The 15,964-nt window shown below is 40.6% G+C and overlaps 1 protein-coding gene across 1 annotated transcript in view; it reads right to left on the bottom strand.

Annotated features, from left to right (window-relative positions):
* Positions 1-3,141: 3,141 nt before the first annotated feature.
* The window catches only part of LOC126412108 (odorant receptor Or2-like), a 45,572-nt gene continuing 32,749 nt past the window's right edge, over positions 3,142-15,964 (bottom strand). Inside the window, exon 3 of the mRNA XM_050081539.1 lies at positions 3,142-3,251. Within this exon, the coding sequence (XP_049937496.1) occupies positions 3,195-3,251 (57 nt within the window). The 3' untranslated portion in view covers positions 3,142-3,194. The remainder of the gene's footprint in view (positions 3,252-15,964) is intronic.

Genomic DNA, 15,964 nt, shown 5'->3' with positions numbered 1-15,964 from the left:
TATTTCTCATGCTTTAGCAAATCAGACACTATACGGTATTAGACTAACGAAAAATCTGAACTCTCATCTGAATGATAATATGCCACTGTTGAGCACAGAATCACAATTTTGTTGTCCAGTTAGATTCCATTACTTCACCTTGGTGTCTACACCCTTAATCCTCGGAAAAGTGGACATGAAACACAGGCTCTAAAGATATCTGTAACCTGTATGTCACCTCTTTATGGTATATAAATGCGTATTCTGATCTTCACGGTACCTTTAGAATCTTAAAGGTCTTTTGGCACCTTACTATTGTGCACACCATCAGGTTCTGCGGAGGACTCAATTGATCGTTCTTGCAGATTAGATATATCACCAAGGCTTTGGTAAATCCTGTTCCCACTGCACCTATCGCCCTCTTGTTTCATACATTACCAAGTTTCTGGTTGCAGAACAGCAGTAGTGATAATTTTTAGGTCTATAGGAAATGAAGGTTTGTCTAACAGCAACTCTGCACGTCCACAATAGTTATAGAGCCAAACATTTTCACCTTCGTTTGTTTTCTTGTCAGCGAACGATGTGCTGTTGCCGCTTCTACGATAAAATTCATGGACTGATTTTCGTATTTCACTGCTGGTTATACCACTATGTGTTTTGTGTTCATGTTTTACAGAAACTACGAGACTTATTTTTGTCGGACAGAGGCCACTTACAGTAGTTACCTGCTCTCTTGGTGGTTTTGGCGTACTACTGGATATTGTACTCACTGTCTTGCCCAGAGCTTGTGGAATACTAGCACACTTGTGACTTTGTGATACATTTCATGACCAATGACCTCGCTGTTTGGTCCCCTCCCCCAAATTATCCAACCACCGTATATCATTTATTAGTACAGGCATGTTACGTCTTTCAGTTTACTTTTCCTTTCAACAGATCTTTTCCTCTACATTTTTCTGCCTTATGTACCAATAGCTGCTTCAGAAACTCTTTCTTAGACTTTTTGAAATCTTTCTATTCTCAACAACTGTGTTTAAATCATTTTTTTATGGTTTTGCTTCTACATTTTTTCCACCTTACTTTCCCTGATTTTGAACGTGTTGTGTAACACTTTCTTATGTCTGATAAACTGTTTTAGAGAATTAGTCACTTCTTACATGCAATACAAAATTTATCACATCCCTACCGCAAATAGAATGTCTGTAACAAACTCCTCGCTTCTTATGACGAAGCTTCACATCAAGTCAAGAACAAATATTTATTACGTCCATTGTCACCATAAAATAAAGTTATAAGAAGTCTGTCTACACAAACATAGCAATGAACAGTACCTATGCCAACGGAAACTGATGTTTGTAAAAGCATGGACGTTATTGTGAACATGTGTCCGATAGCGTATAGTTCTTTATTTTCACTATCACGTCCCTAGCCCATTGTCATCAAGAATAAGTGTTACATCAGTAAAATTACCATAACAATGAACGATTACCCATAAAAAGCTTCACGGCGAAAGGTCTGAACGTTCTCTAATTGTTACACAAAAATGAGACCATAGAGCGAATGTTTATTTTTTTGGTGCTGATAGAAAGGCCCACCAACAGAAACGAAAACTGAAACTCGAACAAAAAGAATTTTAACGTTAGTAAGCGACATAAACATTATTTGCCACATGTTCAGTAGCAGCGATAATTTGTAATTACGTACGTTAAACATGCGTGATGATTTAGAAGTTTAACGAGCTGCAGCACGTAAAAGCCAGTACATTACACAGCATATCAATAAAATGCAAAGAACACTGAAAAATAAACTTTCAGTTCCAGATAAGTTAGTCGCTTAATATGACAGCATTACCATTATTTCAACCAAATTCATTTAGTATATAGTACGCCAACGGTCTGTACGTGTCCCGTTGGTGTTCTAATGATTTCTTTCCACAGACAAAGTACAACTACCTGTGCTACGTATGACAGAATAACAAATTAGACTAAAGATGTACCGGTTTAATGTTATACGTACACATCTCCACGTGATGCGTTTTCTAAATTTACTTAGCAGCCCAAGTAATAGCGTTAATACAACCAGAGTTAAAATTGTGACACAGTGTGTTTCTATGCGCTTACCATTCACCCGTGCACTATATTTTCCTCTATTATTTGGCAGTTTGTTGCTTAGTGTCTAATAAGCAGTTTCTGATTTGGTGCTATTTTATACAGAATAGAATGATAACACTAAATAGGCTGAGGAATACTAGAGACGTTACCATCCGTTTCTTTTCTGCTTTTACATTAGTAGTAGGAACAGTGTCAGAAAATTAAAAACAGGGTGCTCAAATTTACGTATTCTCTAGCGTTCTTCTTAAGCTCCACAGATTCCATTATGGTCATAAATTCATGTCGCAGTCATATAGTCTTTTATAGCCTTTTTAGGAAACATTTCACAGATTTAATGTTTGCTGTGGTGCTTACGAGAACATAAAAGAAGCTCCCTTCATTTTTGGTAATAACTGGAATCTGTTAAATGTATTCAAACCATACAGAAGACATTTCAGAACTCTTTAAAAAGTGGTCTGTAATCTTTCAAGTAAAATGATAACGACTGGTTACTCAAAGATAAATAGAAAATAGTAGGTGCAATTAATATTTGTAACTTCGCCATAATTATTGAACTAGCAGAAACAACAATTGTAGGTTATTTGGTTTTATTCCACGAATAGAGTTTCATATATGTTTTGTTTGGCATCAGCGCAAACTAGTTCTGAGGTTCCATAAAAACCAAAGCAGTGGTGTATAGCCAATGTGCACTGATTTTTATTGCTGACTTCTGCGCAGATCAGGAGAGTTTCAAGCATCTAAAATTGAATCAACTATACTAGAGTATGCAGAGGTGCACAGATTTACAAACAGAATACTTACGTGGCATTCTGGTGAAACTACAATACAATCAGCATTAGTATTAGAAATGTTGTAGCTGCTAACTATTTCAGCAAACCCTTCACGTACAGAAAATGTGGAACGTTACAAAATGTAGTATAATCTTAGCTGGACTTATGCTCAGTTAATGTTGTTCTATTCTTTTAAATATTGTCTGGTGTAACTTATTGTCTGGTGTAACTCTGACGCTGTAAAATTGGTAAAATTGCAAAGTGACTCCAGATGTGTGTTTCCAGCAGATAAGTGCTGCTGCATTTTCTTCTTCACAGACGATGTCGTTGTCGATCAGCGATTTTTCATGTGGCGTAGAACGGTGTAGAAAGAAAACGACGCGTTTATCAACTGTTAACAGAGAAAATAACAACCTGTTTCAATTTATCGCACTGCGCACTTCGAGTCCTGACAAAAAATAAATCACTTTATTACGTACTGATAATGGATCAAATGATAATTGCAAAGAATTGTAACATAAATTGAAGAGGAGATAAAAGCACCACGATATTCTTATTTTTCGCAACATTATTCCTAATAGCGTGTCAAATGTCTTCTTCTGCTTCAGAGGATTACTTTAAACACTCCTTATAAGTGAATTCACCTTTTGGTGAAATTTGAGTATTGTAAGTATTGCTGTGCTCGTAGGCGCAGTTTTACATCTAACGTTCCGTGTGCTGCGGGAGACAGTGTCATATACTATATGACTATAGCAAAACGTTTATCACGTATTTGTTTTAGACATCGTCAGTAATCGATAACATAATTTTGTACTCCATGTCCTGTCTTTAACACACAATTAGTGCCCACGCCTAAAATCAGTAAGACTACTGAGACAACTTATTCGAACACAGGCACAAAGGTTGTCATGTGACATTTGATAATTCGAGTGGAACCTCAGTTTACGAGTAGTCAAAGACCGTGTAACTAGGTTGTTGCTTCGTTGATGAAATCATTCTAGCATTCACTTGTTCAGACTGATAGAAAATTGTAGAACAGAACTGTGTATATAAAGTCCCCCCTTCCCCCTACCATAAGCTTGCTGAAGATTTGGGAGGGAAGGAGGGGAGGAAAAATTTCTGTTCATCAACGATACACATAGCCGTACCATGGAAGTAAGCATAATGGTGGGATATCTCGGAGAGGCCAGACAAACCTGTGGCTGAAGAGGCGCCGTAGCCTTTCAGAAGTTGAAGGGGAAATATTCCGCATAATTGACCTGCAAACAACTGACAGCAAAGGAAAAAGTACAGCCGCTATTTTTCCTGGTGGCACAGCCAAATACCGAATGTCTTAAACATGACAACTTCATCTTGGGTAAAATATTCCAGAGACAAAATAGTCCTCAGTTCGGATCTCCGGCTGAGGGCTGTTCTGGAGAGTGTTTTCATCGAGAAAAACAGAAGTGGCCTCCTACAGGTATGTGTGTGGAATGTTACATGCCTTAATCGGGTTGGTAGGCCATGGAATTTTAAAACCAAAATGGATGGGTTGAAGTTAGACTTGTTAGGAATTAGTGAGGTCTGTGTCTGGAAAGACAGGACTTGTTATCAGGAGAGTACAGGGTTTATAAATACAAATCATGTACAGATAACGCAGGATTAATGAAACTAGGAATGCAGGGTGACTTAGGACAAAATATGTGTCCTGCAGTTCCTTGGATTAACTCAAGCGGAAACTAGGACAAACGCTGGATGCTTTTTCAGCACAGGTCACACAGTTTTATCAGCATTTGCAGAACACATACAAAGCTTGATCACCTTTCGCAAAACAAACACAACTTTGACAGCGTTCACAGAATCCGCACGGCTTTTCCGGCGCACACTCACAGACAAACTGACAAACACACACACACACACACACACACACACACACACACGCACACATACATTCACACATTTTGCCCTCCCAATCACAGTCCAGCATTTTAGCATGATAAAACGTTAAAACAGCCAACAATAAATATCCCAAACCTGCCTTCATGTTTTCTGTACCCTCATTTGGCATCAGAGTCCAACATTAGGATATCTTCATTCCAGCCTGGTGGCAGGCTCAATAGACCCACAAATTACATGCTACAATGTTATTACAACGTCTTAATTTTCTGTATTATATGTCATATTGGGTAACAATTTGTTCCATAACAGTACCAAACACAAGTGATACACTTTGTAGTACCACTGACGTAACTTACATGTTGAGGTACACTCGGCGCTGAAATACGCAGTGCGCCCTCAAGTTAAGTGAAAGTGTTATTTCCACATCTAAACTGTACGTGTTATTTGTAGAAAACTCCCCTTAGTTTATCTAAAACCAACAGACCAATTGTCATAGCCCAATGATGTAAGCAGTGATAGGAGCGTGCCTCCTCGCACTCGAATCCACACAACATGCACAGCACTCGTGTACACCAATTACAACTCTTGTATCAGCGTACAGCATTCAGGAATATCAGTTTAGACTTCTATTTCCCACTTGGAGTTATTGTTAATACATTCGACATCCTCAAGTGCATATGATGCTAAATCTTCCCCATCTTCTAGCGAAATTTGCGTGTGGAACCCTACATTTACCACCTTCGCAATGAATGGTCGTTAAATATAGTTGTTCCATCAGCTTTAATGTCTGGAAATGACTTTTCTGTTACTAGATGAACAGTGTCAGGACCACCACATCTACATACAATGTAACCAGGCTTCCTTATTAGATCGAAATAGCGATGATGGTTTACAAACAGATTTTCCTGTATTCTCTACTGCAGTAAACGACCTTGAAGTCATCATTTTGTGTGACTACTCCAACGTATCCCACTTGCCAATAATATTTACAGTAAGTGCTGAGTTACTAAATTCAGATTTTTCCATCTAGTGCTCTTAAAGTAATTTGTAAGTCTTGTTTGTACATCTGAAAAGTAGTGTTCTTTTTCCAATAACAGTTATAGTCTTCTTTTGTGGCAGCTGTTGTCGCCAAATACTCCTGTTTATCCAGAATGAATTTTCACTCTCCAGTAGACTGTACGCTGATGTGAAACGTCCTGCCAGATTAAAACTGTATGCTGTACCAGGACGCGAATGTGAAATTTTTTACTTTTTTCGGGGAAGAGTTCTACCGACTGAGCCAAGCATGACTTATGACCCATCCTCACAGCTTTACTTCCGGTAGTACCTCATCTCCTACCTTCCACACTTCACGGAAGATCCCCTACGTCACTTGCAAGACTAGCACTCCCGGAAGAAGGGAATGGCGCACACATCGCTTAGCCATAGCCTGTGGCATATTACCAAAATGAATTCTGGATAGCTAGTACTGTAAGTTTCGCAGGAGAGCTTCTGCGAAGTTTGAAAGGTAGGAGATGAAGTATTGGCGGATGTCCAGCTCTGAGGATGAGTTGTGCTTGGGTAGCTCAGTCGGTAGAGCACGCCGTTACAGAAGGCAAAGTTCCACATTTGAATTATGGTCCATTACATTGTTTTAACCTGCTAGGAAATTTCACCATAGTTTACGTTTTTTTTTTTTTCATTTCCTCTATTCTATTTCCATTACATTAAGTACACTTACAAGAAAAATTTCGGTAACATGAAATGGTTTATGTCGTTTCAATACATTGCTTCGATTATTAAGACCTGTAGAGTAATATTACTTGTGGGAGATGATTCTAATTTGGCAGTAAATATTTTTCACAGTATTGTTGCGAACAATGACCTGGATTGAGAAAACCGTCTCTCTAGCTTTAATTTAACAGTTTTATGGTCCTTGTTGGTGTCTAAATTAAGAACTTACACATAACTTGCAGGTAATTAATTAAAGCACCAGGCATTCATAATTTAGTTAATAATATTTTCTCCGTCTTGATTGTCTACAAAGTTTACTTGTACACCAGTTAACTTTTGTGTATTGTTATTGCCACCAATAGACAAATTACAGAACTCTGTTACACACAATACAGAAACATTTCTATAAGCTGTCTGAGGGCTTACACCACATAGAAGAGTATGAGAAAGAGTATATATTGCTTGAAAGTGGTTAAGTGCAGTGTAACCGAAAATTCCGTTAACATTGGAAAAGTCAGTACTTCATCGAATAATGTAGGTAAAGAGACAAAAAATTGACACACAAGCTTTAAATGAAATGGGGATGCTTTTAAACAAAAAAAGTATGCAAAACGACCAACAGACAGGGCTTCATATGATGAAAAAGGACTAATTAAAACTATAATTGATTCTTATGAAAAAGGATGGTCTTTATAACAAATGTTCAAAACGTCACCCATCATTCATCAACAATACCCGTAGTCGAGAGACAACTTTATAAACAGCACTGTACAGCGAGGCACTTAGTATGTGAAACATTGCGGCCAGATGTCGTCTTTTAATGTCCTTAATGACGTCGGACGATGGCGGTAGACTTGCAGCCTCAGGAAACCACACAGTCAATAACAGTACGGATTGAGACGTGGGGCACTGGGAGGCCAAGCAAGGCGTACGTGGCGGCTCATCAGGAGGTCCTCACCAAACAATCCGCTCCAGTTGTGGATGTTGACTAACCTTCGGAGTCCATAATTCATCAGACAGCCAATATTCATTTTACCCCATTTTTTGAAGTGCCCCTCCGCAAATGCTCTCCACGTCACAAAATCATTGGCCAACACTTCGTACTGATTCTTGATTTAGTCCAGATAGCACTGACTGGTACCTCTTAGTGCTCTCCTAAACAGTAGTGCGTGGAATGCCGATGCAATGTGGGACTTCATGAGCTCTTACTTCACAATGAGAAGATGAACTCACTAAAGTCTCCATTTCTTCTTGGACTGTCCGAGCAGCACTAACACTTACACTACATGATCAAAAGTATCCGAACACCTGACTGAAAATGTCTTACAAGTTCGTGGCGGCCTCCATCGATAATGTTGGAATTCAGTATGATGTTGGCCCACCCTTAGCCTTGATGACAGCTTCCATTCTCGCAAGCATACGTTCAGTCAGGCGCTGGAAGGCTTATAGGGAAATGGCAGCCCACTCTACACGGAGTGCTGCACTGAGGAGAGGTATCGACGTCGGTCGGTGAGGCCTGGCACGAAATCGGCGTTCCAAAATATTCCAGAGGTATTCTATTGGATTCAGGTCAGGACTCTGTGCAGGCCAGTCCATTACAGCGATGTTATTGTCTTGTAACCACTCCGCCACGGGCCGTGCATTATGAACAGGGGCTCGATCGTGTTGAAGGATGCAGTCGCCATCCCCGAATTGCTCTTCAACAATGTGATGCAGTAAGGTGCTTAAAACATCAATGTAGGTCTGTGCAGTGGTAGTGCCACGCAAAACAACAATCGGTGCAACCCCCTCCATGTAAAACACGACCACACCATAACACCACCGCTTCAGAATTTTACTGTTGGCACTAACACACGCTGCCAGATGACGTTCACCGGGCAATTCGCCATAGCCACACCCTGGCATCGTATCGCCATATTGTGTATCGTGGTTCGCCACTCCACACAACGTTTTTCCACTGTTCAGTCGTCCAATGTTTACGCTCCTTACACCAAGCAAGGCGTCGTTTTGCATTTGCCGGCGTGATGTGTGGCGTATGAGCAGCCGCTTGACCATAAAACCCAAGTTTTCTCACCTTCCGCCTAACTGTCATAGTACTTGCAGTGAAACCTGATGCAGTTTGGAATTCCTGTGCGATGGTCTGGATAGATATCTGGCTATTACACTCTTCGAGCCTCTTCAACTCTGTACTGTTACGTCTACATCTACATCTACACCTACGTGGATATTCTGCAAATCACATTTAAGGGTCTGGCAGAGGGTTCATCGAACCACCTTCAAAATTCTCTGTTATTCCAATCTCGCATAGCGCGCGGAAGTAACGAACAACTGTACCTTTCCGTACGAGCTCTGATTTCCAGTATTTTATCATGGTGATTGTTTCTCCCTATGTAGGTCGGTGTCAACAAAATATTTTCGTGTTTGGAGAAGAAAGTTGGTGACTGGAATTTCGTGAGAAATTGCTCCGCAGCGAAAAACCTACATCCCAAATCCTGTATCATTTCAGTGACACTCTCTTTCCCATTTCGCGATAATACAAAACGTGCTGCCCTTCTTTGAACTTTTGCGATGTACTCCGTCAGTCCTATCTGGTAAGGACCCCACACGACGCAACAGTATTCTAAAACAGGACGGAAAAGCGTAGTGTACGCAGCCTCTTTAGTAGATCTGTTAAATTTTCTAAGTGTCGTACAAGTGAAACGGAAACTTTTCTTAGCCTTCCCGACCACATTTTCTGTGTGTTCCTTCCAATTTAAGTTGTTCGTAATTGTAATTCCTAGGAATTTAGTTGAATTTACGGCCTTTAGATTTGACTGATTCATCGTGTAACCGAAGTTCAAGTTATTCCTTGTAGCACTCATGTGGATGACTTCACACTTTTTGTTATTTAGTGTCAATTGCCAATTTTCTCACCATACAGATATCTTTTCTAAATCGTCTTGCTGTTTGATTTGGTCTTCTGATGACTTTTTGCTAGTCACTAAACAATAGCGGCATCTCCAACGAACATAATACGGTTGCTCAGATTGTCTCTCAAATCGTTTACATAGATAAGAAAGAGCAAAGATCCTGTAACACTACCTTGGGGTCTGTCAGAAACCACTTCTGTCTTACCCGAAGACTTTATCCCAATTACTAGGAACCGTCACCTCTCTGACAGGAAATCACGAATCCGGCCACATAACTGAGACGATATTCCATAAGCACGCAATTTCACTACAAGCCATTTGTGTGGTACAGTGTCAAAAGCCTTCCGGAAACCCAGAAATACGGGATCAATTTGAAATGCCTTATAAATATCACTCAACACTTCATGCGAGTAAAGAGCTAGTTGTGTTTCATAAAAACGATATTTTCTAAATCCGTGTTGACTGTGTGTCAATAGACCGTTTCCTTCGAAGTAATACATAATGTTCGAACACAATACATGTTCCAAAATCCTGCTGCATATCGACGTTAATGATACGGGCCTGTAATTTAGTGGATTACTCCTACTACCTTTCTTGAATATTCGTGTTACCTGTGCAACTGTCGAGTATTTGGGAACGGATCTTTCGTAGAGCGAACGATTGTATATGATTGAATCAGCATTCTCTGAAAGGAACCTAACTGGTATTCAGTCTGGACCAAAAGACTTGCTTTTATTAAGTGTTTGAAGTGGCTTCACTACTCCAAGGATATCTACTTCTACGTTACTCACGTTGACAGCTGTTCTTGATTCGAATTCTGGAATAATTACTTCGTCTTCTTTTGTGAAAGCATTTTGGAAGGCTGTGTTTGGTAAATCTCCTTTGGCAGCACTGTCTTCGAGAGTATCTCCACTGCTATCGCGGAGAGAAGGCACTGATTGTGTCTTGCCGCCAGCATACATACGACTAGAATATCTATGGATTTTCTCCCAGGTTTCGAGACACAGTTTCGTTGTGGAAACTATTATAAGCATCTCGAATTGAAGTCCGCGCTAAACTCGAGCTTCTGTAAAAGATCTTCAATGTTGAAGACTTTGCGTCTGTCTAAATTTGGCATGTTTTGTTCGTTATTTCTGCAACAGCTTTCTGACCCGATTTGTGTACCAGGGAGGATCATCTCCGTCGTTTGCTAATTTATTTGGTACAAACCTCTCAACTGCTGTCAATACTGAAACTTTCTGGCAGATTAAAACTGTGTGCCGGACAGAGACTCGAACTCGGGACCTTTGCCTTTCGCGGTCAAGTGGTCTACCATCTGAGCTACCCCAGCACGACTCACGCCCCGTCCTCACGACTTTACTTTTGCCAGTACCTCGTCTCCTACCTTCCAAACTTTACAGAAGTTCTCCTGCGAACCTTGCAGAACTAGCACTCCTGAAAGAAAGGATATTGCGGAGACATGGCTTAGCCACAGCCTGGGGGATGTTTCCAGAATGGCATTTTAATCTGCCAGGAAGTTTCATATCAGCGCACACTCCGCTGCAGCGTGAAAATGTCATTCTGCTGTCGATACTATTTCTTTGAATTCATGCCACATCTGGTCTATATTTATATTAATTTGGAAGGAGTGGACACTGTATCTCATGAAGGCGTCAAGTGAATTTTTATCTGCTTTTTTGAATAGGTATATTTTTCGTTTATTTTTGGAGAATTTGGGGGTCACAACATTCAGTCTCACTACGACAACTGTGTGTTCACTAATCCCTGTATCCGGTTTGATGCTCATTAACTCAGAGTTATTTGTTGCTAAGAGATCAAGCGTGTTTTCACAACCGTTTACTATTTGCGTGGGCTCATGAACTAACTGCTCGAAATAATTTTCAGAGAATGCGTTTAATGCAATTTCGGAAGGTGTTTTTGCATACCCCCTAAATTAAATATGTATTTTCGCGAGATGGATACGTGTTTGAAATCAAACTCACGTTTTCTTTGAACCTTTCAGAAATTGTATCAGCTGAGTTGGGAGGTCGGTGAAACGATCCAATTATTATTTTGTTCCGGTTGCCAACAATGTCCTCTGCCCACGATAACTTATAAGAAGTATCTACTTCAATTTCGCGAGAAGTTCAACTACTTTTGACAGCAACAAATACGAGACCGCCAATCGTATTTAGCCTATCCTTTCGGAACACCGTTAGGTTCTTCGCAAAAATTACGACTGAGCTTATATCCGGCTTTAGCCAGCTTTCAGTGTCTATAACGATTTTAGCATCAGTGCTTTCTATTCGCGCTTGGAACTCTGGTACTTCCCCAACACAGCTACGACAATTTACAACTGCTATACAATGGTACCTGTATCTATGTTCTTCCTGTGTTCAGCCAGCACCCTTTGTGATTGAAGCCCTTCTTGTGTTTCCCAAGACCCTCTAACCTAAAAAACCGTCCAGTCCACACCACATAACCCCTGCTACTCGTGCAGCCGTCTCCTGCGTTTAGTGGACACCTGACCTATTCAACGGAACCCGAAACACAACCAACCTTTGGCGCAAGTCGAGGTATCTGCAGCCTACACGCTCGCAGAATCGTCTGAGCCTCTGATTCAGTCCCTCCACTCGGCTCTGTTCCAGAGGTCCGCAATCCGTCCTCTCGACTATGCTGTAAATGGTCAGCTCTGCTTTCATCTCGCAAGCAAGACTGGCAGTCCTTAGCACTTCTGTTAGCTGCTCGAAAACAGAGAGAATCTTTTCTGATCCAAAGTGACAAATATCTTGATACCAAAGTGAGCCACCACCTGCAGTTGGCAGCACCCTGTGCTCTTCATGGCATCCGGGAGGACCCATTCCACATCTGGTATGACTCCACCTGGTACGCACTTGGAGTACACATTGGCTTTGTTACCCTTCTTGGCCGCCTTGTACTTAATGGGCCCCATAACGCACCTAACATTGGAGCTCCCAACTATCATTAATCACACTCTATATGATTGCCCGGAAATTGCAGGCTGAGAGGTTTCCTCTGAAACAGGACACTCATTGGCATCTGGCTCAGTGACAGTTTCAGCCACAGACAGCACCCAGAACCTGTTTGTCAGACTAACTGGGGAGGCCTTACGTGCGGCCCCCTGGGAAGTCTTTCGCCTCCTGCTACACCCCAGGATGACCACCCATTCGACCACAGGTCAGGGGTTAGCCTCAGTGCGAGAAATAACTAGGCTGGCCATTGGTGAGGACCAATCAGAGGACTCGCATGTGCTGGACGTCTGTTGGCTCCCCACGACTGGCCCATAACAGTGGTGCCAACCTACTGCAGCCACAAGCTGTGTAACCGAAGCCATCACAGCCTGGAGCTGAGAGCAAAGTGTCACTAACCCTGCTCAGATCCGTACACAACAATCACAGTCCCTATCCATGCTGAAGACCATGGAAAACTACCCAGATAATAGGACTATTGGCATGTGCTGCAGAACTATACTGCGGGAACTGTGCAGGAACTGTGAGTAACGAATTAATTTGATATGCAGAGATTCAAAAACCTATCTACCAAACCCCAGGTGAAAGCATATAATTCGCCCATAATTAGAAACTTTTAATATGTCACAAAATCGGTTTGCTTTCCGAATCAAAGAGAACACGAGATCTGTGGCAGTTAGATATTAAATTAACATGCAGAAACTCAAGAAACTAAACTATTAAAGCACGCAGATGATACTATTAAATTCGCTCCCGGTTAGCAACTCGTATAAGTCACAAAATAGATTTACTTCCTTGTTGCTGCATCTGTCTCGGCCAGATGCTGCTGCCTGCAGCCCTGCAGGATTCATGGTGTCAGTTCCCTCCAGCACTATTATGACATTAGTCAAGTCCATGACACGTCATGTTGCAACCTTTCTGCATGCTCACAGAAGCTGTACACGATATTATGCAGGTGTATATTAAGGCAGTAACCCTGGTGTCATTTGCGTGTGGCAAAGAGAGAGTAGGAGGAGGTGCTAAAGGAACCACTATAGTTCTGGAGGCACTAGAGAAGGTTTAAGATATGTTATATATTGATAAGACACAGTTTATGAAACCAGATTGTAGTTGCAGATGATGATGCTGACTCTGATCTTAATTAATTACTACGAAATACACATTAAAATTGAAGAATTTGCAGAGCATTAGGGAAGTAAGGAGATAGGACCTGGATAACTGAAAGAACCAAAAGTTGTTGATATTTTCAATACGTGTAGCAATGCTTGACTGAAAGAGAAAAATGAATAGAATAGTAGACATATGATTAACTTGAGAGATGAAATACTGAAGGCAACAAGAGGATCAAATAGCCAAAAGACAAGGTCCAGCAGAATTGGATAGCAAAAAAGGAACTTAATTTAAATCGTGAAAGGAGAAAAATATGCAGCAATTGAAGCAGGCAAAAAGGTATATGGATGGCTAAAAAATATTTGAGACAGAGTTTAAGATGGCTAGAGGACAAATGCAAGGTTCTAGGAGAATAATGTATGATTAAAGAAAAAGATAGGTCACCTGTACGGAAAAAAATAAGAAACTTTTGGAGAAAAGGGATGCAGCTATATAAAAATCAACAGCTGAGATTGCAACCCAGCACTAAACAAAGAAAAGAAATCTGAAAGTTCGAAAAAATACAAGGAGGGGGTACATATGGAGAACGGATTCCATGATAATAAGTACAAGGTGAAGAAGGAGTAAATGAAAAAGAATAGTGATGAGGCGTATGCTAATGCGAGACGAATCTGTCAGCACTCAAAACCATAAATCGAAATAAGGCTACTGTATCTGGTGTGCAAGATATATAAGGCAGGCTAAATACAGTCGGACTTTAAGAAGAACGGAGTAGTTCCAAATATAAAAAAAAGACGCTGACAGGTCTGCATGTTACCGAACTATCTTTTTGCTACGTCATAGCTGCAAAAAAATTACGTTAATTATTTGCAGAAGAATGGAAATAATAGTAGACGTCGATCTCGGGGATCATCAATTAGCGTTCTGGTAAAATGTGGGAATACACGAGGATGTATTGACGTTTGACGTATCTTAAAAGATATGTTCTCAAAATGCCGACATACATTTATAGTATTCGCAGATTTAGAGGAATTTTTTGACAAATTGAACTGAATTTCCGAAGGTAGCAGGGATGACATTCAGAGGACGAAAGCCAGACTGCAATTATGAGTGTGGAAGAACATTGAACGGAAGTAGCGGTCAAGAAGGGAGGGATCAAGTTAGTGGACTATCCCCGATGTTATTCAAACTTTTCATTGAGAAAGCTGAGAAGAAGACCTAGGAGAAATTAGAAGAGAGAATTGAAGATCAGGGAGAATAAACAAGAATATTAATTAAAGTTTCCAATGTATTAGTAGTTTTGTCACAGGCGGCAAAGGACTTGGAAGAGAATTTGAACAAAATGGATAACGTCTTGAAAATAAAAGCTGAACATCAACAAAAGTAAAATAAGGTTAATAGAATGTATTCGAATTAAACAAGTTGATGTTAAGGATACTGTATTATTATTTGAGGCACTAAATTTAGTATTGCTATTTGGAAAGTGAAATAACTGATAAAGGCCAAAGTACAGAGGGTTAAATGCAGACTGGCAATAGCGAAAAGACATATCTAGAAAAAAGAAATTAATTATCATCGAATTTAAGTTTAAATGTTAGGAAGACTTCTGAAGCTATTTGTCTGGGACATTTTCTTGTACAGAAGCGAAACGTGGGTAATAGGTAGTTAAGACAACAGGAGCGTAGAAGCTTTTGAGATGTGGAGCTACAGGAGAACGTTGAAAATTAGATGGAAAGGTCGAATAACTGGTTAGGAGTTACTGAATGTAGGTTTGAATAAAGGAAATATATGGCGAAACTTGGTTAGAAGAAGGGGTGGTTGGTATGAGCCAGCAAGGAATGGTCAGTTAGAGTAAACAAGTTCACATGGATGGTTGCCGTAATTATGCATAGATGGAAAGACATGGACAAGATAGGCTATCATGGAGAGTTGCATCAATCCATTCTGCGGAGTGAAGGTCACAACAGCAGCAAGAATGGCGATTCGATCTTGGGTCATAGATTATCGGAGGGGTAGTAAACTGCCAAACACACCGTTCGGGAACGCTTCACGGACAGGACCAAAACTTTCAGTTCTGCAGTATGTTATATATCTTCACGGAAGCATTACCGATGCTCTGGGTTTAACCCAACTCCACTCTTCCTGTATTTCAATTTTTACGTAAATAGTTCTTATTAGTATTTTGCAGCCTTGACTTATTAAGGAGATAGTTCTGTAGCGTGCGAACCTCTCAGGGCCTTCTTTTTTATTTTAGGGATTTCACCATTCTTCTTTAAGTCTGGTAGTATTTAGTGTGCACACCACATGGATCAGTTTCGTCGTGGATGGCTCTCCAAAGGATCTCAGTAGTTCTGAGGAAATGGCTTCTTCTCCAAGGGGCCTCGTTTTGATTTAAGGGTTTTAGAGCTTAACCAAATTCGTCTCACATTATCATATGCCCCATCACAGCTTATCGTCATTTACTTCCTCTTCCCCTTCTACATACTGTCTTGGAATCCGTTCACCTTATGTAGCCCCTAAGTGTA

This window comes from Schistocerca serialis, chromosome 7 (genome assembly GCF_023864345.2).
Source record: "Schistocerca serialis cubense isolate TAMUIC-IGC-003099 chromosome 7, iqSchSeri2.2, whole genome shotgun sequence".
In the NCBI taxonomy this organism is placed as follows: domain Eukaryota; kingdom Metazoa; phylum Arthropoda; class Insecta; order Orthoptera; family Acrididae; genus Schistocerca; species Schistocerca serialis.
This window is presented reverse-complemented; position numbering and strand designations above follow the sequence as displayed.